Source organism: Pelodiscus sinensis, chromosome 10, assembly GCF_049634645.1.
Source record: "Pelodiscus sinensis isolate JC-2024 chromosome 10, ASM4963464v1, whole genome shotgun sequence".
Classification (NCBI taxonomy): Eukaryota; Metazoa; Chordata; order Testudines; family Trionychidae; genus Pelodiscus; species Pelodiscus sinensis.
The window spans coordinates 130,261-155,443 of NC_134720.1; the positions used below are offsets into that span (position 1 = coordinate 130,261).

A 25,183-nucleotide genomic window follows, 5' to 3' on the forward strand; every position below is an offset into this window, starting at 1 on the left:
ATCAGGTTTTTTTGTTTCGGGGCTGAACCTAGGCTGTAAGTGTCTTTTTGCATGGGGATGATCGGTTTCTTGCATTCTTCCGCTGTGTCCTTGTGTCCTGGATTTCCCCTTTACCTAGGTCGCATTTGATGCGTTTTGTTTTTCTATTGGGCTCCACGCCGCAGTGGCCGGGCAGGCTCAGCGCTGCTGAGAGCAGCGTTACGTGCGCCCCGCGGCACTGGACAAGCTGGTGCGTTTACCACTTCGGAAAGGTGGGTCCGCCCCAGCACGCCCCCGCCAGCTGGCCTGCGGGGAGGGCGGGGTGTGGCGGCTCCCGCACGAGGCGCGGTGCCCTTACCGCGGGGCGGGGCCGTGCTGCACAGTGATCAGTACCCCCCCCACCGGCTCGCTCCCGGGTCTGTCGCCGCGGACCCTGCCCCCCCCGCGCCCCCAGCCCCCCCGGCTCCCTCCCGGGTCTGTCGCCGCGGGCCCCGCCCCCCCCGGCTCGCTCCCGGGTCTGTCGCCCCGCCCCCCGCCCCCCCACCGGCTCGCTCCCGGGTCTGTCGCCGCGGGCCCCGCCCCCCCCCCCCGGCCCCACCCCCCCCCGGCTCGCTCCCGGGTCTATCGCCGCGGGCCCCGCCCCCCCCGGCTCGCTCCCGGGTCTGTCGCCGCGGACCCTGCCCCCCCCCCGCCCCCCCCCGGCTCCTTCCCGGGTCTGTCGCCGCGGACCCTGCCCCCCCCCGCACCCACCCCCCCCCCGGCTCCCTCCCGGGTCTGTCGCCGCGGGCCCCGCCCCCCCCGGCTCGCTCCCGGGTCTGTCGCCGCGGGCCCTGCCCCCCCCCCCCCCGCTCGCTCCCGGGTCTATCGCCGCGGGCCCTGCCCCCACAGCTTGTGCACGAGCCAGCCAATGGGAAGCTTGTGGGCGGTGCGGCTTGGCCCCGCCCCACCCGGCCTCGGTTGCGGGCGTCGACCAATCAGCGCCGGGTCCGCCGGGGCAGGCTCGCGCAGGCCGCCGGAGGGGGCCAGAGCGGAGAGCGGGCGCGCGGGCCGGCGCGGACGGTTGGGAGCGGCGGCGCGTGAGGTAAGGCGGGGGCGGCGCGGGGGGCTCCGGCCGGGGCGGGGTGACAGCCCCCGCGGAACCGGCCCGGCCCCGCTCGCCCCGCAGCCGGCGCCATTGTGCGCCCAGGGCCGGCCCCGCCCGCCCCAGCCGCAGGCTCGCGCGGGGCCGCGGCGGCGCTTTGCAGACTCGCCAGAGGCTCCGTCAGGGGCCGGGCGGGCGGCGGGAGCGAATTGTCGCCATGGCCGGTGCGGCCCGCCTGCCGCGGGGCCCTGCTCGGAGAGAGGGAGGCCGTGGGGCCGGTACTGCTTCGCCTTGCCCCCAGTGCCGGGGCCAGTCCCGCCCGCCTAGTGCCACGAGGGCGGGGCTCGTAGCGCCCCGGTGCCAGGCCCCTCTGCGAGGGAAGGGCGAGCGGGCTCCCCGGGCAGTGGCAGTAAAGCGGGCAGCGCTCCGAATTGCGGACCGCTCAGCCAGACCAGCGCTCCTCACAGACTAACTGCACTGCAGGAGCATAAGCGCGGTGGGCAAAGCCCCTCGTCAGACGCAGGTCCTTGTGTCTGTGTGCTCTTCAGCAAGGCGGCCAAATGCCAAGACGGATGCGTACCCTCTGCTGCCTCACTACAGTTAGGGAATCCCATCGAGGCAAAGCCATCCACTACGTCCTGCATGTTTCCCAGAGTCACTGCCCTTCCTAGCAGAAGGGTATAGGTTGCATTGCCTACTTGGATCACAGCAGCCCCCACTGTAGATTTACCTACTTCAAATTGATTCTCAACTGACTGGTAGCTGTCTGGTGTTGCAACCTTCCGCAAGGCTATTTCCACTGGCTTCTGAGCTGTCGGAGCAGATCTCATTCTGGTATTAGTGTGCTTCACAGTGGAGGAAAGCAATCTGTTTGTGTCTCAGCACCAGAACTGGCTTTCCACTGTGTCAAGAGGATCAAATGCTGCCCTCATCTGTCAATTGCTTCTCTCAAATGCTTCGCAGAAGTCTCTTCATGGCCTTCTGAGAGTCTTCCTCGTTCTGGCAGTTCCTGGATGGGCTCTGGACATACTGTAACATAAGGTGCAAGATGTTTGCTATGATTGCCATAGAACTTTGCTGCTGAATGGATTCTATGCTGGATTGCATGCTTATCTTGCTGTGGCATCTGCTATCCTACTATGATGTCTGCATGTATAACGAGGGGCAAAAATGTGCACAAAAAGATTGTTTGACGATGTTTTCAGTTGGAGGGGAGGGAGGAGATGAGTGCATTATGGGATGCTGACAACATGTACCCAGAACCACCTACTGCACTGTTTTGATCCCATTTGCACTGAGAGGGTAACCCAGACTGCAAAAGGATGGCAGGAACTGTGAAATGACTACCCACAGTGCATCACTGTCAAAATTGACAGTATCCACCCTACTGGGGACTCACTGCATTGAATTCTTGCACACAATGGGGACATGTATCTTTGACTTTACAAAATTGGGTGCTGAAAAATTGACCTTAATAAATTCAGCCTTATTTCTAAGGGTAGACAAGGCCTAAGGTATGTCTTTGTGACAGGACTGGCAGTCCACAGGATCTCCAGAGATGATGCCAAGTCACCTTTTCCATAAATTGCAGTGGGCATCAAATGACTGATCCTGATGACCTGAACCAGTGTGCAAACAACAAAAGATTTTTTTTTCTTTTTTGATTTGTGTCATCGGTTAATATGTAGCTTTTCTTTTTCTTGCCTTATTATCAAGCAAAATATTAGTGATTAAATTGTAACATTTTGTTTGATGACTTAAAATTGTTGAAGTTTAGGTTTGGAAGAGACCTCAGGAGGTCTAGTCCAACCCATTGCTCAAAGCAGGACCAACCCCAATTAAATTATTGCAGCCAGGGCTTGTCAAGCTGAGCCTTAAACATTTAAAACAGAGAATCCACTAACTCCCTGGGTAACCCTTCCAGTGCTTCACCATCCTCCTAGTGAGAGAGTTTTGCTTCTATGCTCTCTCTCATGTTACTCGGAATGTTAAATCCCAGTTAATCAGTTAATTGGTTAAACATTAGGTTTACCTAGAGTTTAACCAGTTAATCAACTAAAGCGGGATCCTTGGCTGGGGACCGCTCCCACCCAGTGCTGGGGCTTCTGTCCCCAACCCAGGGCTGGGGCTGGAGCTGGCTCTTCCAGCGCCCAGTTCTTGCTGGAGCTGCCCCTATCTGTGGCAGCCCCCTGGGCTTCCCATGGACAGAGGCTGCTCCACTGGAGCAGCAGTCCCTGCCTACAGGGTACCCTGGTTTACTCACAGACAGAGGCTCTGCAAGGGCCCCGCGGGGCTGGAATAGCCCTCTACCTGCGGCAGGTGGAGAGCTGCTCCAGTTCCCCGCTCCTTTCCCTGTTACTACTTAACTGGTTAGCATTTGGGGTGATACTTATTGGGTAAGCAGCCTTTCACATCTCTACTTGTTTCCTGTCCATATTTCTGATTGACTATTTGGTATGTTACTACTTGGTTTTATCATCTCTATTTTCATTGTGTTCTTCCCCAGTAATTGGCTTTTTCAACTTCATTTTGGTCAATTTTATTTTTTTTCAATATGGTAATATGATTATTTTGTTAGTTGAATAAAAAAAGTTTGTGAGGACTCATGTATAACTTTTAAAATGTCAAATTGTTTTCTGTTTGTAGAATCTTCATTTTGAAAGAAATGAAATAATTAAATGTTGTTAGATGAAAAATATGTTAGTCATGATTCTCTATATTCCGTTTAGGTATTTGGACATTGTCGATGAATAATGGGGGAGATAGAAGGAACATACAGAGTACTGCAGATGCCTGGTTCTCGTTTGGGAGTCCAGAAGAATACTGGAGTGAGTACGCTGGAGCCAGACCAGAACCTTTCTACATCAATAGCAATGACACCTGCCAAAATGCATGAAAGGGATTTATCAATCAAACTAAAGCTGTTGGACAACACTGTGGAAGTACTAAATGTTGAGGTAAGAAAGTTTCAGCCTTATTTCAGATAAGTTTAGTTTAGCCGGAGAAGGGCTGGGACAGACGCCGCCCCCCCACCCCTCCACCCGTTGGCCTGGGCTCCACCCTCTCCCCGCCCCATTTCTTCCCCCAGCTGAGGTGGCCTGAGGGCTAGCAGGGTGCCATCTTCTCACCAGCAGTGGCAGGGGGAAGTGGAGCAAGGTGGCTCCACTGCATTGCTCCCCCTGCCAAGGTGGTGGAACCCTCCTATGCCTGTTCCCCTATCCCACGTTGATTTTTGGCCATCCCCTCCAGCCCACAGTGTCTGGGGGCATGTGCCTCCCCTCCCCCGCCCCACCTCCTGAAGTGTTGCCCTAGTGTAGCATTCATTGTATATACTGGTGTCTAAACTGACACAATTTCAAGGGAATTTCTGGGGTGGAGATTAATACAAAACTCATGGCAAGGAAAAAGAAGCCTTTGTTTTCCTTCAAATTACTCATTTGTTAATAGACCTCATTTGCACATCTAAGGCTTGCAAGTGTGGCTCTTATAAGGAACATAGGTGTTACATACATACATAATTCAGATATTAACTTCACTGAACAAATGTCACACTTGTATAATAATTGGTTAATATGCCAGCATGTATAGTAGCTAAGAACGTTTACTGTTTTTTTTGTTGGTTTTTTGCATTGCTGGAGCTTCAGGTATCTGGATGTGAGCATTTTGTTTTATACTTTCGTGTCTTGAAGAATTATTTTTCATTTCCTGGTTTAAAGACTTAGCATGCTCTTGGCTTGGTGGTAGGGGAAGCCTAAAATCTGTTTTAAATTTAATTTTTTGCATCTTTTGTAAATTAATTTGTAATGCCAAACTCTACACAGCTGAGTGATTTGGAGAGTCCTTTCCATAGTTATCCGACGATGCTCTCTGAAAAATTATCCTGGACATCTAGGTCTTTGGTGCTGGGTCATTATTATGGTTGCTGAGTAATAGCAGTCTTTAAAAATTTATACTTAAAATTGTGGGAATGCTGTAAAAACAGCTGAATAGAATCTGTTTCTTACCTTTTCATCTCCTTCTCCCCTAGGTTCTTCTGTCCTTCACCTCCTTCCCTCCCCCCCATCCCTCTCCCAAAAGTAAAATACAAATTTTTCACAGATAATAGGGTTAGAAAACATTTTTCTATTTCAGTTAAGATATATTCAACGTTCAGGTTAGTCTACATTAGTAAAATCCAGACTTTTAGAGCAAATGTACAAAGCTTTGAATTGCTGTACAGACTTCAGCTGGTTTTACTTATCTTTCAGTTACCTGAGCATTCTTTTTTTGTTGCTTTGTGAATGCACTCTTGACATACTCCTATCCATTCAGAATGATGCTGCACAGATTGTTCTTCTTATCTAGTGCTTTGTCTCTTTGTATCTCTCCACTGACTCCTTTAGTGCATCAAAAATAAGCTACTTAGTTTCAGGGCCCTTTGCAACCTATCTGTGTGTCATCTCTTAACTACTGATACGTTGACTTCTACCTCCAGTTAGTCCATGAGGGCAACCTCCATCAACCCCACTTGTTAATATTTCAAATAAGCACCATGATCCTTTCTCCCATGCTGCCCTTGGTACTTGTGCTGAACTCCCTGTAAACATGTGCAAAACTAACCCATTATCCTCCTCAAAACTTTTCTCTGCTGTGATGCCTACAAAAACTTGACAATGTGTATATATAGGCTGCTAGTGTGTTGAGATTACTGCTTATCATGGTTCTTAATATTGTTGCACTATCCGCCTGTTGTCTCTCATACTTAGATTATAAATTCCTTGGGGTGGGCACTGTCTTTTTGTTCTGTATTTGTACAGCACCCAGCACAATGGAATCCTGGTCTGTGAGTGGGGCTCCTAGGCAGTATGGTAATAAAAATAAGTACAGTAAAACTCCAGTGGTCTGGCATCCAGTGGTCCGGCACTCCTGATGGTCCAGCACCATCTGGAACCTGGAAGTGCTCCGGGCAGCTGGACAATTGGAGCAGCTCTGCCCCCGGCTTCCCCGAGTCAGCCGCTGGTCAGTTTTGGCAGCGGCTGACTTGGGGAAGTCCAGGGCAAAGCAGCTGGGGTGCTGTTGGGTTGGTCCCACAGCACCAAGGAGCACATTTCCCCCCCCCCCCCCACTCCACCCCAGACCTCTCATAGCCCCCCCCCTTCTGATAGTCCGGCATATCTCATAATCCGGCACCCCCTGGGTCCTAAAGGTGCCGGATTATCGGAAGTTTACTGTAAAAGCAGAGTAGACGGTATTAATAGTATCCCAATGCAGCAGATATCCTGTTAGGTTGCTATATGAGTTTAGGGCCGAGTCCTCCTTTTTCCTTCCTTTCTTTAAAAGTTAATTTACTGAATGCCTGGGGAGAGGAGTAACAGCTGCATACTGCTGATTGTGAGAAGGTATTTCAATTTTTTTTGGAGTAGTGTAGTGTTCTGTACCAATGGCCATTAGCACCAGCCGGCAAGGAAAGCAGAAGTTTGGGGATCACGTAAAGCTGAGCGACTGCTTTTGTAAAACAGCACTCAGAGCAGGGGAAGAGCAGGCCTCTGAGCAGCTGCTCCAGAATCAGATGCTAATAGCATGTGACACTTTGTACATGTGAGGAATTTTCATAGACCTAAACAAGTGGAAATGACGAATGGTTATTGTTTTTCACTAATGGAAAATGACTATTAAAACGATGTCTGTGCCTGTAACTCCTGTACCGTGTGGATGGGAGTGGCTCTGGGTATTGTATTGTGGGGTGAAGGGTTGTAGTGCTGTGCAGATTTGGCCCAGGAGCCCCTCTGTGATGGGTGGAGAGGTAGCTGGGCCCCATTTGAGTGAGTGGCACTGCTACCCTTCAGGCCAGGTTGCAATGCCACAAGCAGCAGGGTTCAGCTCTGTGGAACAGGAGCTGTGCTGCAGGGTGCGTGAGGGGTGGGATTGCTCTGAGGACCCCACATCCTTTGGGGGCAGGACCTGCCTCTTGGACAGGGAAGAATACAATGAAATTCCCAAAACATTAAACAAAAAATATAAAATTAAAAAAAATTCCTTGGCTCTAGAAATTACTGAGTCTGGGTGTGGAATATTGAATTTGTAGCTAACTGCTGCAGATAAAAAGGCTTCTGCATGACTCATGGCTTGTTAATCCAAAAACTGTTTATGCTATTTGAATCATCTAGGGTCAAGAGCTCTGTTATATAGGATGAAAACTTCTGAGTGGGCATGCACATGAGCTTGTTTTTAACTCCCTAACAGTGGAGAGCGAGCGGGAGAGAGTGAAGGTGAGGGTGAGTGTGTGTTGAGGGCAGTGTATGGGGAAGCTAGTCTGCTCTGATGTATTCTCAGAGGGTGTTTGATATCTGTTACTGATAGATAAACGTGTGCACAAAAAGAGGCCTTAAGTGGACTTGTTATTTGGACTTCTGAATGAAGTGGACTTTTGACTGAATTTCATTTCTTTCAGCTCTTGAAAGAAATGGACAGAGGGAATAAAAGCTTTGTGAGACTAATAAAGTTGAAAAAACTGGTTGTTGATTTTCTGCTAGTCAGTTACATATACAGGAGCTTGTGAGCCTTCTGGAGTTTGACAGAAATCAGTCCACAATTTCTAGGAAAGGCTGCTTATGAGTTTTTAAGTATATGGTTCATATAGACTGGAACATACCTGTTCTGTATTAAAGAAGCAGCCATGTTTCTGCTTAAAGCTCAGTGTTTCATCTACAGTCAGGTTGTCCTGAAAGTTGCTTGGTCAAGTCATGGGCTAGGGCGGAATTTCTGGGGGAAACTTGAATTCATTTGAACATGTTTTTTGGGGTGGTGAGGATCCTAACAAATAACCCTTTAAACCTTTTTTTATTTTTTGAGCAGAAAAAGGACTTACCACAAGTTTGTGCAGAGATGGGGGGGGGAAGTGGTGGATGGGAGACTCTTGAAACTATTGATAGATTTTTCCTTTCTGAGAATTAGTGTCTGATACCAAAAAGAAGGCCCACAACTTAATATTTGAAGTTAAGCACTTTTGAAACTGAGTACTCTTCATCCGCTAATGGATTGCTGGCATAGTAAGACTAGCTCTTCACTTCCCTTCTCTGAACTGACCAAGTTATTTAGGGGGAAAGGAAGATAATAGCAGTTGTTCTAGATGTTTCAGGAACACAGCTAACAACTTAGCTCTTGCAGTAGGTGCTGAAAATGGTGAACTTCCAAGTTGGAATCCACTTCTTTGACCCGTTTCCCTTGCAACAATCTAGGCTCCCCCAGACTCCCTCCAAACACTTTCTTCTTAAACATCTCTCATTCCAAGACACATGTTTAGTGAACCACTGATGCTCCACTTGGCTGCAAGCTATCAATGGATATTCCACTCCCGCAGACCTTCATCTAACCTTTTCCTGTTTCCTGTTGACACATCAAGATAAAGGAGCATAGAGGAGGCTGTCAAGAGGGCTGAAGTTGAGGGAAAAATGTCATCTTCATGTTTCTTTCTTTTTTAGATTTAAAAGTATTTAAAAGTTGAGTTTTTAAATAATTTTATCTTCTCCATTCCTATCCATTGCTCCCATCCCCATTTGCCATCCAGTTACAACTTTTCCCACATTGCAGCCTGATATGGGTTTGCTGTAAACTCCCTTCCATAGCTAATCCTTCCCTGAAACTTGGTTAGACATTGAGCAGCACAGGCTGAATCGAATGAGGTGGGCAATAAAATGTTGGAGCATTGCTGCCCATTCCAAGTACACATGAATACATGTTGAAGGACTGTAGGAGAGATTAGAGCTCTCAGAACTCTACCAGGGCTTTTAGGGAAGAGGTACAGTTGCCCCAAATAGGAAAATTTCTCAGGGAAAAAATGAAGCCACTTCAGAGCTTCTGCAAAGTACTCCACTTTAGGCAGGAACAATCCGTTCCACACTTACAGAATGGGAAGCGACTGTCTAGGAAGGAGTACTGCAGAAAGGGATCTAGGGGCCATAGTGGACCACAAGCTGAATGTGAGTCAACAGTGTGGTGCTGTTGCCAAAAAAAAATCAAACATGATTCTGGGATGCATGAACAGGAGTGTTGCGAGCAAGACACTAGAAGTCATTCTTCTGCTCTACTCTGCGCTGATTAGGTCTCAGTTGGAGTATTGTGTCCAGTTCTAGGCACTACATTTCAGGAAAGATGTGGAGAAATTGGAGAACCTCCAGAGAAGAGCAACAAAAATGATGAATGGTCTAGAAAACATGAGGTATGAGGGATGACTGAAAGTCTTGGACTTGTTTAGTTGCAATCTCTGCAGTTCTTGGAAGTGGGGCCAGGAGCTGGTGTGCACCGGGGAGCTGGCTTATAAACTGGCTTCTAGTGCACACCCGCTCCCAACTGCTGGCCCTGCATCATAAAGCTTTATACTTCAGAGCACACCACATATGGAACCGCTCGGGTTTTTAGCAGTTACATGGTTACGTTTTTAAATGATTTTCTATATCCCTAGTAGATGTGTAGGCTTGAGTGCTCTTATCCTGAGTTTTACTTTATTCAGTTCTCTCACTTTTTGATTGTACCTGAATTTAAGATTTCAGTTCAGCTGAAGTTAGGCTCTTTTCATAAGCCTGCCTTTATATTCCTGAGGGGTTGCTGCAGAAACTTTCACATTTCTTGGTTTCCAAGGATTTTAATCTGCATCATAATTTGTGATCTTCAGTATGAATGAGGTGGGTAGTGAGGAAGCCATTTAAGATCCAGTAGGTAGGAGCATGTTAAATAAGAGGAAATAATGAAAGTTATTTAAGGTAGTTAAATACGCACAGCACAAAATATAATGGCTGAACTAAAAAGACAAGGCAGTATAATACACAGTAGTATAAACACTGTCTCTTAATATGTTAGTGATGTTTTATGTATTTGTTAGTGTGCTTACGTTAATTGTATGACTTTTATATTTATAAAATATACTTAATCTAAAATTGATGGTGTAGTCCTGCTAACTTAGATATATTGTACTTGATTAATTGGTACTTATTTTTTTTATGATGGTTGTCAGAAGTACATGGCATACATACAAGAATTTGATTTAATCTACCTTTGGCAATATTACAGTAGAAGGACATTTATTTTAATCTGATCCATTCCAAGATTTGTTTGTCCGGTTCAAAAATATCCGTGCTGTATTAAATTAAATGAAGTTAAGACCAGAATATATGGGCTTTCTGAAATACGTGAAGAGCTTCCCAGCTGCGACTTCAGAACTGCAGATAGAGTTGGAGGAAAGTATTTTAAGGGGGGGAATGCTAAATTGGAGGCAGTTGAATATAATTGCCAGGGCTCGACATATTATGGAAAACTCTACTCGCCAGACAAAAAAAGGAACTTGCCACCCCCCCTCCCCAGTGTCTTTTAATGGCATAAATTCCTAATAAGAATAAGAGCAGTAATTCCTAATGTTATTAATAAATATCACCCAAGTTATTAATAAATATCTTATAAACTTCTACCTTTTCCCTCTGCTGCCATGTCTCCTCCCCTTGCTCCATCAGTGCCCCGGTGCCTGCTGCTCCCCAACCCCTCACCCTCCTCTGCTGTCCTGACTCCTGCCCTTCTCACTGACCTCAGCCTTCCTGAGACCTGCCCCCCTCCACCAGCCCTTCTCTCCCCCCCCGCGCCCACCCCTCCAGTAGCCCTACTTTGATCATGTGAGCTACCCCTCCTCATCCCCTCTCCTAACACCTCCCTCTACACACCTGCCCTGCCTCTCTCCTCTGGTGCTGGTCCCTCCCCTGCAGGTGTCTGCCCTTCTGCTTCACCCCCAGTATCCCCTGGCACCTGCACCCTCCTGGTGCCTCCCCCTTCTCTCACTGCCCCTGCCCACTTTGCCCTTTTTTTCCCTGATACCCACCCCCTCACCACCCTCTGCCCCGTTCCCCTCATACTCCTGTGCCATCACACATACCTTGCTCCATCCCCGCCTTCCTCATGCCCACCCCTTCTTTCAAGCCTTCTCCCAGCACCTTCTCCTCTAGCCCCCAATGCCCTTACCCTCTCCTCTCCCAGTATCACCCTGTCTCCCTCCCACTGACACCTCTCCTCCTGTCTTTTTCATCATTGTCTGCACTTGGCCCCCTGGCATTTGTCTCTCCTGCACCCCTGTCCCTTGGGGCCTTCCCCTTTCTTCTTCTCCTGACCCCCTTCCCTTCCCTTCCCTTCCCTTCCCACAGCACAAGCCCCACCCCCTCTCCTACCTGGCTTCTGCCTTCCACTTTGCAGGGTTGCCGGAGCCTTTTTTAATCCGGCGGTCACCAGCTGTGACGTCAGGACGCCACGTCACGCCAGTGTCCTGGCATCTGCCGGCGTCCTGCCCTCTGGCTCATGCCTCGCCTCCTCACGCCAGAGCTGCATGCAGGCAGCCCAGCGCTGAGAATTGCCACACTTCCCCCTCTCCGGCAGTGCTCCGCTCCTCCACCAGCCGGCGGATCGGATGGGGCTGCGCCGTCCGTAGTGTGGGCTTTGGCCAGCCCGTCACAACGGCCCACCGGGCCAGTCCACCCCTGCACTCGCCAGCTGGTAAAATCTACTCGCTGTGGGCGAGTGTATTTGTTGAGCCCTGATAATTGCCATATGCAGAGGGTCCACTTCAAACTTGTATTAGGGAAAGAGAAAATAATTGGGGATCTCTTACTTGCTTGATCATTGTTTCAATAAAAAAAAATGCAGTACTAACTGAAGTAATTTGTACAAACTGTTTGTGTACAGGAGCATGGTTTTGTGGTTAAACCACTGGACTAGGATTTAGGAGTTCTGCCTTCGGTTCCTGGCTCTGCCACAGACTCCTTGGGTGAAGTTAGGGGAGTCACTTAAACTTCACTTCATTTTACCCATCTGAAAAAAGGACTATATTCTTTCCTCTTGTTTGTCTTACCTTTTTAGGTCATAAGCTCTTTAGCAGTGAAATTGTCTTTTATTGCATGGTTGCACAGTGCCTTAGATGTTGGGGTCTTGTCTGTTGGCACTTTAAGAGCTACAGGAGTGCAATTATTTTTAACATTGTGAAAACAGTTTTACAATTTTTTTATGTTACAGGAGCTTGAGAGATTGATTTAGGAGATTAGCATCCCAGAAAATGTAACTTAATTAGGTGAACATTGTGCATGATTTATCTTTCTGAGTAGAATATTACTTCATTTTTCTTAAGTAGCAAATTTGCATCTCTTGGTCTAGGTCTTACACGTTCGAGTTAGGAAAGAGGAAATCTCTTCTCAACTTCAAATACTGTATTCCAGTTCTGGGCTTTGTTACTCCTTCTATTGCGTGCAATGACACTTTCACTATCTGTAATCTCTCTTTATATGTAAAAAAGTTTTTCTTGCTGGACGACAGAATGTTCCTGCCAGGTGACAGAATGACGTCAACAGTGAAGTGAAAGCGGCTGAGGGTTACGCGAGTGTAGTGAGAAGGCACAGCCCCCTAGTCTTATAAAATGTTAAAGTAATGTTTGAGACGTCTTATCAACTCAATAGGAAGTTGTCTTCCATGCTTGAGACTTAATTGTAGCAAAACTTTTAAAAGTATTCAACAAATCCTAGTAGATCTACTAATTCTGTTTTAGGATCAGCCCAAAAATAGTGTGTTGTGCTAGAATCGGCTTTTTTGCTTTGTTCTCCACTCCCTTGTCATGATGCTTCGTCTTCATTAGAGGGAAAGTGTTTTTCAACTAAATAAAGGCATTTCTCTGTGCTAAGTACATATTAACTTCATTAAATTTAATTGTATTTTGAGTGTTTGTTCCATAGACTCTGCAGTTATACATTGGGAAAATCATTTTTTCTGCTTTCTTTTAATTTTTTGGCATTTCAGCCACTCACTTTTTCAGATATTTAACTTAAAGCTTTATGATCTTATGACAGACACTTTATATCTTTTCTAATTATTTTAGTAGTGTAAAGCCAGAGAATATTCACGTCTCCTAAGTTGTTTGATTTGGCTGTGTCCCTTTTGGACGTTACAGGAAAAAGCAGAAATATTACTGTTACCTATACTACAATAGACTAATGTAGCAGAGTTGGAGTCATGTTTTTTTTCATTCTCTTGTGATATATTCACATTTTTTTTATTATGTGAACTTTTTTGGGAGGTGGGGGTTAGGTTGAGTCTTAAAAGTGTATTAATACAGGACTAATACATCCCTTCCCATGTGGAGCAGGGGACAATTATTTGATACACAGTCTGGTGAATTCCTTGAAGCTCCCAGCATACATGAGGGATAACAGAGGGATATTAAAGGATTTACAGAGGGAACAGGGAGCATGATTCTCTAATCAAGGCTGTCTTATGAACCAAGGAGAATTGAAGTTTTTGGGCAGTGGCACACGAGACAGAACAGCTTGCTCAAGCTGTTGTTGGCTTCCTGCCCACGCCTATGAACCATCTCCAAAGGTGGTAATGTAGAGTGCTAGTTAATGCTGAAAGAGAGGAGGGTGATAATCTGTGCTAAAACTTTCTATGGATTTTCCATAGGTTTGCTCAGGATAATGGCATTTTGGGGGTTGCTCTTGCCTCCAAACCCTGTCCTTAGGGCTAGTATCTCTAGTTCTAAACCCTATGGAGGTTGGGCTCTGCGGAATGAGGAGGAGGAATGATTGTTGTTGGACTCTGCTCCATCCCTTGACCTAACTAGTATATACATGCTTTGCTCCTTTAGTGCAGGGGTGGCAAGTCTGCGGCTCTATGCTTAAAGAATGTGGCTCTTGCTAATTCTGAGCTGTGCGCCCCAGCGCCTGCTGATGGCTGGCCACTCTGCACACGCGTCCCAGCGCCTGGAGGGAGAAGCGTGTGTCAGCAGTGGCAGCTCTGGGACCCAGCCATTGGATTAGAGCCAGGGGGGTTGGGGTCCCTGGCTCTGGGAGAGGGCTGGGGCATTGAATTGGAACCAGGAGGCTGTGGATGCCTGGCTCTGGGGAAGAGGAGAGAGATTGGGTTAGAATGGGAGGAAGAGGTGAGGCATTGGGTTAGAGCTGGGGGTGGTGGTGCTAAAGCACATTAAATTCAAAGTCTTCATGGATGCAGAATAAGGCAGTCAACACAGATGTCATACTTAATTCCAGGGCGCAAAAAAAAAAAAAAAAGAATCTGCATGTACCTCGTTTACACTGTGTTTCTTTAAGGAAAATTCAAAGGCTATTGTTTGCCAGGCTGAAGCAATTATTCTGAGATATGAGTTCCTTATTGTTTTTGAACCTGTCATATTTGCAGCCTGGAACAGACCTGAATTTTTAGAACTATAACAAAGCCATAATTTTCATAATTAAAAAAACAGAAAAAAAAATGAGGATACCATACCAGAGATCAACAAGCTGGAGTGAAACAGGCGCTTCAAATTGTGCTAATTTACTTCTCAGATCAGTTTTCATTTTAAAAAACGCAACTGGACATAATAAGGCAGTAGTGTTACATTTAAAATACATGGTGGGGATGCTTTTTTTTAGTGTGCAAAATATTACTGTATTTTTCAAAGGTTTTTTTTAATAATTTTATGTTTGTTCCCTTGTCAAGTTCTCTGAAGATCTATGGATTAGCTGTGAATTTTTTAAGTGGCTAGACACTTTTTATTGTTTTTGTCCAAAATGTCCTGTACTGTAATGTTGTTTTTATCACTACATTTTGTGTATTATATCTATCTACAGATATATATTTATTTTTATATATGTAATACGTGGCTCTTCACACTTTATCCACAGCTATTTTAATTCTTCGTGTCTAACTAGTTAGCCGCCCCTGCTTTAGTATCTCTTGCAGGGATGATTTGGCATATAGTTAATTTCCATTGAATCATATTTCTTTATTATCCTTGTGTTGTAAGAAAAATTGCATAGATAAAGCTCTAACTGTGCAAGAGCTTCAAACTCCTGAATATGTCAACTGAAGTTAGGTGCAGTCCAAAAAACCATAGAGAAGATGTGAGAGAGTTTGGAAAAAGAGTGGAAATTGACATTTCTGAGACTGCCTTTAATTGTGTTAATAGTTAAGATTTAATTTCATTATCAGAACTGATACTGCATTATTTCCAAGCTTGGTTGAATTCACTGATATCTTTTATTGTTGATAGCTATTCTATTTTAGCTAGCTAGATTAACTATGCTAAGATAAAGTACTTAGTGTTGGCAATGAGAGATGCTCCATACTTGGTTTTTTTGGGGGGAGGGGGGGAGTTTTTGAAGTATTGAACAAAACAGATGGTATCTCTGATTCATATTCACGAAATTTGCTTGACTTGTTTAAAACCATGCATTTTCTCTTTTTTCTTAAAGTTAATTATTCGATAACATCTTATTTTAAATGCTTATTTTAGGCATTTTTATGGTTTTCATGCACCTTTAATTTAAAAGGCATGGCATAAAATTGTGTATACTTAGATGTTCATTATCATTTTAGTTCAGTGGTTTGCTGTCTGACCACACAGTCTTAGATCTTAAAATCAGGAACTGGCTTAGGACCTTTGGGGCTGCTTGCAGCACTGTTCAGGAAGTAATCTGAAAGCTTGTATGCCAATCATTGACTTCCTGAGTTTTTTTTTTAAAGAATTGTCAGCTTCTAGCCAGTATACAATATTAAAAAATCAGTAACATCATCAGTACATGCTAACAATAGTAGCTGCATCAAAGTTTAATCATCAACAAAAATTCCCATCATTGCGAAGTAAAAGATGTAAATACTAATGCATGCTTATCAAAGAATTAGGGATGCTAAATTTCAATTAATTGAATAGTCGATAGGATTTCCCTTGACTGTTCCAATAGTCGATAAGAACTTCCGCCTTTGAAATGTGCATGAGCCCTAGCAGGGGCTCTTGTGCATTTCAAAGTTGGAACCCGCAGCCAGCAGGGAGTCCTGATGACCCGGGCTCCACACGGGCACTTCCCTTTTAACCGTACAAGAGCCCCTGCTGACTCCAGGCTCCATGAGGGCGCTTCCCCTTTTTTGCTTATTGGATAGTCAATTAGTCGATTTTTTTGCTTACATCCCTACCAGGAATCAAACTTACTGCAATGGGAAATGTATAAAGAGAACCCGAACAAGCTTACTTAGGAATAACTGTTGAGGTGTTTTTAATTTCATATAATGAGTGTAATTTGGGACAATGCCTAGCAAGTCCTCAGAGTTTGAGAGGCCCCTCCTTTTGAAGGAAACTTTTGGTCTTTAGAGCTTTCTCTCTCTGCCACAAACATGAAGCTTTTGTGCTTCCCTGTTCCTCCACCCTCCTCCCCCACACCCAAACCATTCTCTTCCTTCATGTATTTAGGACTTCGTTTCACAGTGGATTTTTCTGTGTGCTCTAGAAGTATTAACAGCTTAAATATGTGGGAAAGTGGGAGGACAGACTGCTTCTGAATCTTATTAAACAATATGCTAAAAGAATCTAAATGCTATATTTGTAAGCTCAATGTTTTTGTTTTATGACCAGGAAGAAATAATCAAAATTCCTGAAAGAATTATAGCCAGATGTTTGTCATTGCTGCTTGACTACCCTAAATATGGCAAATAAGCTGCCTTAGAATTTTTTTGTCTGACCTCAGAAGAAAACGTTAGTAATTCACTATTTGAAATTTTGAAGATATTATAGGGTTTAAAAAGAAAGTAGTTCAGGCTTTCCAGTAAAATATGATTCTACTATACTTTTAAAAACCTGTTATTTTGTGTTTTGTGGTTTGACTTTTTGGTTTTTCCCCTCACTGGCACTGTTCAATCTAAGATTCCCAGGACCTAAACATAACTATAGTATGTGGGCCTTTGACATAAACTTATGTGGAATGCTGTACTTCTTGAAGTAGTCAATTCTTTTGTATCAGACCACTGTCTTGAAACTGAGATTTCTTTTGCATCATGCTGAAGATAGTCTTTCTTTTATGTTAAGTTGGGGCTTGTGTGCAATAGCTCAATGTGATAGCTTCTCTTATTTAAGGAAAAATGGGGGTGGGTGGGTGGGTGGGTAGATAGGTAGAGCGAGCAAACAACCATAAACACTAGAGAACCAGACAGGGAAGACAGGATCAGAAAGCCAAGATCAGGCCGAGAAGCACTTGTAGAGTTACCATGGGGGAGAGCTTTTTAGGTTGGGTGCTGTCTGGAAAGAGGCTTAGAATACTGAGCAAGGAAGCTGTTTCCTGTTTGATTCTTTCTGTGTTCAAAGAAACAGGATGATCTGTGCATTCTTTGTATATAAACTGTATCGCATCAAAGAAACACGTGACTCTATCCTCAGTTTTTCCTTCTAATGTACTTGACCTGCAAGACCTCAAACATACAGGCTATGTCTACACTGGCGCAATCTTGCGCCAGAAGTATGCAAATGAGGCTAAGCTTGGAATATCGCCGAGCATCATTTGCATATCTAATGAGCCGCCATTTTTGTGAAAGAGGCTCGTGTGCCAGAAGGAGCTGTCTACACTGCCCCTCCTTGCGCAAGAAAAACCCACTTGCGCAATGCCAGTATTCCTGAAAATAATCAGCGTAACGGCATGGCACAAGAGAGTTTTTCTTACGCAAGAAGGGGCCGTGTAGACAGCTCTTTCTGGCACAAAAGCCTTTTCTGCAAAAAATGGCGGCTCATTAGATATGCAAATGAGGCTCAGCAATATTCCACGCTTAGCCTCATTTGCATACTTCTGGCACAAGATCGCACCAGTGTAGACATAGCCTAACTTATCTGTTGGATAAAGGGGTAATAACATAAAACCTATGTGCATGAAATGCATTATAAGTAACATCTGATTTTTTTGTAAGTTTGAAGAGAAAAATAAGACTTCTGTTTTTTCAGCTTCCGGTTGGCTTAACTGAACCTGTCATTGAACTGAACTAGCTGACTAAATAGAAATGAAGTAAACGCTTTCTCTCAATGCGCAGGATAGGCTACTGCTGTTAGAAGATGGGTTCGTACTTCAGGAAACCCTACATACTTGACCAATTACTTCTAGTTCAGGGGTTTGACTTTCTTTAAAACTTGGTGTGCTATATAATAATGTATTGTATTTAAATAATGTAATACATTTTAAATTGTAATAAATTTTAATAACTTTTGGCCTTAACTTGTTTCCAAATTTCATTTTAAGATTTATTTAAAAATAAGCCTTCATCTCAGTTAAAAACAATTTAAATTGCAAAAATCTGATTTAAATAAAAATTTGACATTAAAATATATATTAAAAAAATCATTGAATTTTATCCACCCTGTTGGAGAATTTATCTGAAAACTAATTGACCTTATTCTAACACTAATTACAGATGCTAATGTTTGAAGCAGTAACACAGGCCCATATTTTGCATCTGTATCAAAGACAGCAGTGCAGAAGGGGCGGGCAGCTCTCTGGGAGCCAGTGTGCATTAAATCTGCTCCCTGTGCACACTGGCTCCTGCCTGCCCCGCACCCCAACTCTGATACAGAGGCAGCAGTGAGTGGGGGAGAGGGTCTATGTGTAACTGAGAGGATTAACTGATGAGCCCAGGCTCATCTGTTAACCTCAGATCCAGCAGTGAAGTGGTTTTAACACAGTAAGCCTTTAAGTCAATGGTGGGAAATCTTTTCTGCTGGTTTTCATCCATGTAGTTTTTTTTCCTTCTGCATAAGTGACACACTTAAAGCAAAGGCACATGAAGTGAAGTGTGTACTGATTGCACACAATATTGAGAGAGCCGTGCGCTCCCTCTGTATCCAGTTAAAGTGCTGCTATGGTTCAGTCAACACACCTTGCAAATTCTAGATATACAAGTGCAGTTAGCAAAACTGTCTTGGTTATGACAATCTTGTGGCCCTCGTAAATGAAGTAGGGACACTCATTCGACCCGTTCACTAGCCTAGGTTGCCCCTCACTGCTTTATGTGGTCACGTGTATGTTTCATACTAAAACCTCACTAAGATGAATGAGAGATGTAATTTGTTTGTCTGGCTACAAATTAAATAAAATAGCTGATTTGAGGAGTTCATCTTTCTTGTAAAGAAAAGTTTAGACCAGGTCTACACTTACGAATTAAAAGGAGCTAGCTATATTGTTCTGAGTTATAAAAAATTTTCCTCCCTGAGCACTATAGTTAAGTTGACCTAATTCCTGATATAGATGCTGCTGGGTCGATGGAAGAAATCTTCTGTTGATCTATCAAACAGGCCTTGGAGAGGGGGATTAACTGTGTTAATGTAAGAAATCCCCCCATTGATGTAAGAAACATCTGCAATACCATAGTTGTAGATGTACTCTTAGAACCTCTCATTTTTAAATAAAAAAAAAAATACAGCACCATTTATAGACCTGATTAACAAATATCTGTTGTGCCATTACATGGGTCTTCTAGATTTGAAGAAACTGGAGTTAAAAAACAAACACTGAACATATTACGTTGTAATAGTGACTGTGACGGGGCATCCCTGCCCCGCACGATGCCTCCCACCGAGCAGGCGCTGCTCGTCGCCAAAGGGGGAGCAGTCCGGCGGTGTGCGGCATGCTCCGGAGCCGCACCGGGGAGAGCGGAGTCGGCCAACGTGCAGGCGGCAGTCAGGGAGCGCGGGGGCAGCGCGGAAAGGTCCCACCCTCCCCCTGAACGTCCGGCGCACTGAAGGCCAGCGTAAGGACGTCGGCCCCGCCCCCTTCCGACAGGTGACGTGCAAGGGCGGCGGGACATTTTAAAACGCCACCGCCGTAGTCGGGGGGGGGGGGGAGAGGAGAGGAGGAAGAGAGGAAAGGGGGGGAGTTCAGAGAGAGAGGAGCTCCCCGCAGAGACGGCCGAGCCGGAAGGGCCGTTGCAGGACCAGGGGTATTGCGGCGCGCTATTCTGCTGGCCGGAGGTGAGCCCGCCGGCAGTCTGGCTGCGAAAGGGAAGGTGAGCCTCCCCGTGGTGAGACACCGGGGTGGGCTAAAGGAAGCAGCCCAGGGCAGAACCCTCGCGGGTTGGTGGGCTGATGTGCTACGGCAGGAAGCCCCGTCAGCCGGGACGGGTCTGGTCCGACCCGTACCCTTAGGGCCCTGGGCTGGGGCCCGTGAGCGAGGGCGGGTCCGGACCCCCCTTTTCCCCGCCCCACCGCCTTGACGGGGGAATCCTGGTGTTAGTTGGGTAACTGGTCGTAATCGAACTTTTGCTGCGTCGGAGCGGGGGTCGATATAGCCGCTGGACCGGCACGCGGTTAGGAACTTATAGGACACGGGTGTAGGATGGTGACTTTGAGTGTAGGCAACCGCGATGATGATGGGGCTGTAACCCTGAGGGGGAGACCGCACCGTGACAGAGACATACAATTAAAGACAAATTTTGTTAAAACTAAAATAGTGTAACTCCAACACAAATCTGTAATGACATATTGAAAGAGTTGTTAGAATGATTTTGTGTATTAAATATTTGCTAGCTTATTACAACAGGAATTAACTTTAATGTTAACTGAGAATTTTAGAGCCAATAAATCTTTGAGTGTGAGTGTTTTGTTTTTATTTAATCAGTCCATTTTATATTGTGTAAGGAAACAAGTAGTTTTGGGTGGTGAAGTTTTGGGTATTGGCTATTCATTTAAAAAAAAGTTATATCATACTTGAAGATCTATGGATGAAAGGCACTCTAGAAATGCAGAGTTATCTTTTCCATGTGAGATTGTATTAGCTTTGTTTCACAGTTGAATAAACTGAGGCCTGTGGAAAAAAAAGATGCATCACCAAAGTCGCAAATCTGAAAATGAAAATAGAATCCTGTCTTTTAATTTTAATCTTTAATAACTAGTCTGTTTTCCCTCTCTATTTAGAGAGAGTTGAATGTGGTTATGGGAGTGTCCCGGCATACAGCGTGCATACATATTTTATTTTGGCAGGCATATAATTTTATTCTCCATATAACATATACTAATTTAAGCAATTCAGTTATAAATGTTGTTAAAAAGGAATGCTAGGAAGAGATGACTGATGGAAAAACTGATTCTCTTTGCTTTTAAAAAAATACTGAAAGAAAAATTAATCTTTAATTTAGTGCTGGTGAAAGATACCAGATTATAACCGAAGATGCTAAAGAGCACTTTACTTTAGCTATAGAATAGATATATCACTTCTGGAAATGCAGCACTGCTGTACCTCCTTTTTTAAGACTCTTCTACAGACATGTGAGTCACTTATTTAACATTCAGTCATCAGACTTTAGTTTGAAACTTTTAAGGTACTATTTGTCATGTATTTGAGGACATCCATGTACTTCAGGAAATAGACTGAGGTTACCAATTCACTTCAAACAGATCTACTTAAGAGCCATCTAATTATGCTGATTTTTAGTCACTGCTTACCTGGAAAAAACTCTCATGACTAAGATGCTAGAACAGTGGTTTTCAAACTTAGAGTCGTCACCCAGTACTGGGTTGTGGAATGTCAGGCACTGGGTCCCCTTGCTACAGGAGGATCAGGTGACCACTGAGGGTGCTAAGGCAGCAAGCTGCCTCTCCTGGCATCACAGACTGGGCTGCGCCCCAGAAGTGGCAAGAAGCAGGTGACCTAGGTGTGTGTGTGCGGGGGAGAGGGCGTACAGGGCTCTGCGCAGTACCCCTACCCCAAGCAATGACTCGGCACTCCCACTGGACCGGAACCTGCTGCAGGCTGCTTCTGGGGCACAGAATGGTCTGGAATGCCAGGAGAGACAGGAAGCCTGCCTTAGCACCCCCTGCTGCCCCACTGACTGGGAGCTGCTCAAGATAAGCCCTCCCCAGCCCTGCCCCCTCCCCCTCCGCCCAAGCTGGAGCCCCTTCCTTTACACCCTTGAGCTCTTATCCTTAGCCCAACCCTGGATTCAAATTAAATTGGGTTGCAGGCATCATTAATTTTCTTCAACTAGGTTATGAGGGGAAAAAAATGACAACTGCTGAGATAGAAGGTTCTTCAACTTTTAACAGCATCATTCATCTCTTTCCCAGTGATTCTTTTAATTCTTAGCATAACACTTAAAACAAGTCAGTGTTATCAATATAAGTGAAAGTATAGTCCTAGCCACGGTCAGATTAATTCTTCTAGATGTCCAGGACTATTTTTGAGGCTCCCTAGTCTCTGGTGAGGGGCTAAAAATTAGAGGTTTAGAGTGTGGGATGGGGCTGTGGGTTGTGGCAGTGAGTGGAGTTGTAAAAGGAGGGTTCTGGGGGTATGGGAATGAAGGATTTGGGATGCACAAGGGGGCTCCAGGCTGGGATTGAGATGTTTGGAGTGCAGAGGGTGGGCTCGGCAGGAGGTTGGGGTGGGGTCTGGCTGGGAGTTAGGGTTTGGCGGGGGCTCAGGGCTTGAGCAGGGAGTTGGGGTGCAGGGTACTTCACTGGGACAGCTCCCCTTTGGTGGCTTAGGCCCCGGCAAGAGGAGAGGGAAGGTGGCTCATGCCCTAAGGAAAGGAGGGGGCAGGTGGCTCTGCGCTCTGCCCTCTGCTTGTATGCAGGTACTGCCCCTTGTAGCTCCCATTGACCGTGGTTTCCAGCCAATGAGAGCTGCAGGAGTGGAGTTTGTGGTCGAGGGAAGTGCACAGACATAGCTTCCTGGCGCTTGCAGTTACAACTGCAGCTACAGCCGGGGCTGAGGGGTGGCAGTGCGTGGAGTCGTGACTCCAGCCATGCAGGCCCGTATTTACACAGGAGTCTCAGTGGCCCATGGGGGAAGACTTCACACTGACCTCACCCCCAGCACAATCTCACAGCTCCTATTGGCCTGAAACTGTCCAATGGGTGCTGCCTGGGCTGTGCTTGTAGTGCAGGCAGCACGTGGAGGGCCCCCTTCCAAGAATGAACGACATGCAGAAACACACGTGGCCAGCTGCTTTGAGTGGTGTGCTGGGGCACAACAGGTAGGTAGACTGCCTGAGGGTCCTGCTGAGCTACTGGCCAGCAGCTGCCTAAGTTAAGTGCCTCTGGGCCAGAGCCTGTACCTGACACCCCACTCTCTCTCACATCCCAACTCCCTGTCCCCCGGCTCTCAAACTGCGCTTTTGCACCCCTGTCCCAGGTCACAACCCCCTCCTACACTCCTCCTCCAATTCAGAATAGTTTCCTACATCCATACTCCTTCCTGGACACTGCATCCCTTCCTGGACTCCAATCCTCTGCCCTGGGTTACAATCCCCTCCTTCACTCAGATTCTCTCCTGCACTCGACGCTTCCTCCTGCATCCCTGTCCCCTACACCAAGCTCCCTCCTGGACCCAACTTCTGTCCCAGATTGCTCACCTCTTCCATTGATATCCTAGATTGTGGCCCTTGGCCACTTAGCAAATTCCTGGAGTGGTCCTCCCATCAAAAGCTGTTGCCCATGTCAGGGCTATAGTGTATCGGGTGAGGGGGGAATTTCATTTTAACCTGTGTAACTGATCTGTATTTGTAAACAGTCGCCAAATGTCATTTTATTCTATTATATGATCATATGAGACTATTTGTAAGTAGTAAAAAGGAGTGAAGTTAAGGTTGCCATGTGACCTATAACACTAATATTCTTTAATTTATAATTTCAGCTTTACTGATGCATTAAAAAACCTCAGTACATCTAATTTTGACTCTGAATACCAATAGCTACACAGTCAACAAAAAGGATAAGTGACTGATGGAATTCCCCATAGCGCACTTCTTGTACTATTTGAGATTCTGGTTGTATTAGAGTGCAGGTGGAATAGTAGTGGTGGTGTAACCCATTGGGGTTCTGTGTGTGGCCCACAAGCTATATTGTTTATTGTTGTCTATGTGCAGGGTTGGTTGGTTTTCATCATTGTAGTTTTTTTTCTCCTGGTATTAAGAAAGTGATACATGCTTAAAGCAAGGGCACTTGAGGTGAAGTGCATGCTGATTGCACACAACATTGTGAGAGCGATGTGCTCCCTCTGCATCCAATCACAGCACTGCTACAATTCAGTTGGCACATCCCTCGAATCTAGGTTTGCAAGCAAAGTTAGCAAAAGTATGCTATCCTGGGAGATGATTTTGGTTATGACAATCTTGTGGCCAACTGAGATGGAAGGCCATTCATATGCCCCTCTCACTACTAGCCTAGCTGGCCTATAGGCTGTTCATTTCAGTGGTTGATAGAGGCTAGGGATGTTAATAGTTAACAGGTAGGGGATGGAGCAGCCCCCTGCCCGCCATGGGCAGGGAACTCTGCTCCAGCCCCACTCCAGCCTGGCTAGAGTAACCCTTTTCTGCAGCGAGCCTGCCCCCGCTCCAGCTGCCCCCCCTTAAATGTTTAATTTAACTGGCTAACCAATTAAATGGGATTTTACATCCCTAATAGATGTATGTGACAATAGGGTCAAATTCCTTTGATCTCATACTAACAACAGATAGCTTATAGCTGGACTGTGTTTGGACCATTGTCCATGAATACAAATGGTACATTACATGTGTGAAGGTGTGTTGCTGAGTGTGATCTCTTAAAATTAATACATCACTTTTATTGTAATATTAAAAAAAAGCTTTCAGCAGTTACAAAGTGATGCATGTTATCGAGATGGTCCCACCAGTATTGGTAAGATCATATATTTAGTAAAAAAATTTGATTTTATAAGGTTTATTATCCTCATGCTGAAAAACTTGGAAGCAGAAGAAGTTAAAAATTCAAATTTAAAGTGCCAAAAAAGCCTACCAATGAATCTTTTGGGGAATATTGCAGATCTGTGAAGTTGGTGAAGTCAGAATTGTAGCAGCATTTTTATCTGGTTTCATCATTTGCAGTGGCTGCCAGTATATCTCTGGTGTCTATATATTAACGGAAGGGGTATCCTTTCCCAAATTCTTGGGCTCTCATAAAGCCTTGCAAGTTAGTTATTTGTATTCAGGTTTTGATTAAGATAGCTAGTTATAAGTGGTATTTGAGTATCAAAAATAGATTACTCATTCTGTTCTGAGGTGTGATCAGATTTACAACAGCACTTTTTAGGCGTCTAACAGACTAGCTTTAATAGAAGATTCCTCATACCATTAAAATAATTTTCTTTTAAAGGATAGCTTCTCCATCCCAGCCATTCCCACAATCCTTTCATGCTGCTGCTATCTATGGGTTAAGTTTAGAGGTAGAAGCAACAGGGGTGGTGATGTGGTTGCTATCTGCTATAGACCGCTGGATTAGATGGATGAGGTAGACGAAGCTTTCTTTGGACAACTGAGAGAAGCTTCCAGATCGCAGGCCCTAGTTCTCATGGGCGACTTCAATGACCCTGA

The 25,183-nt window shown here is 45.5% G+C and overlaps 1 protein-coding gene across 9 annotated transcripts in view; it reads left to right on the forward strand.

Moving 5' to 3' along the window:
- Positions 1-226: 226 nt before the first annotated feature.
- FARP2 (FERM, ARH/RhoGEF and pleckstrin domain protein 2) overlaps positions 227-25,183 on the forward strand; it is a 127,351-nt gene continuing 102,394 nt past the window's right edge. For 6 of the 9 annotated variants that reach the window (XR_012906155.1, XM_075937164.1, XM_075937158.1 and 3 more), the window contains exons 1-3: positions 918-1,060; positions 1,943-2,101; positions 3,790-4,017. Coding sequence is in view for 8 of the 9 variants with exons in the window: in XM_075937164.1 (XP_075793279.1) it covers positions 3,814-4,017 (204 nt within the window). In the remaining variant the exon portion in view is untranslated. Of the gene's footprint in view, positions 252-917; positions 1,061-1,942; positions 2,102-3,789; positions 4,018-25,183 lie in introns of those variants that run through there. The other 3 variants (XM_006110623.4, XM_075937159.1, XM_075937160.1) reach the window with 3 other exon arrangements.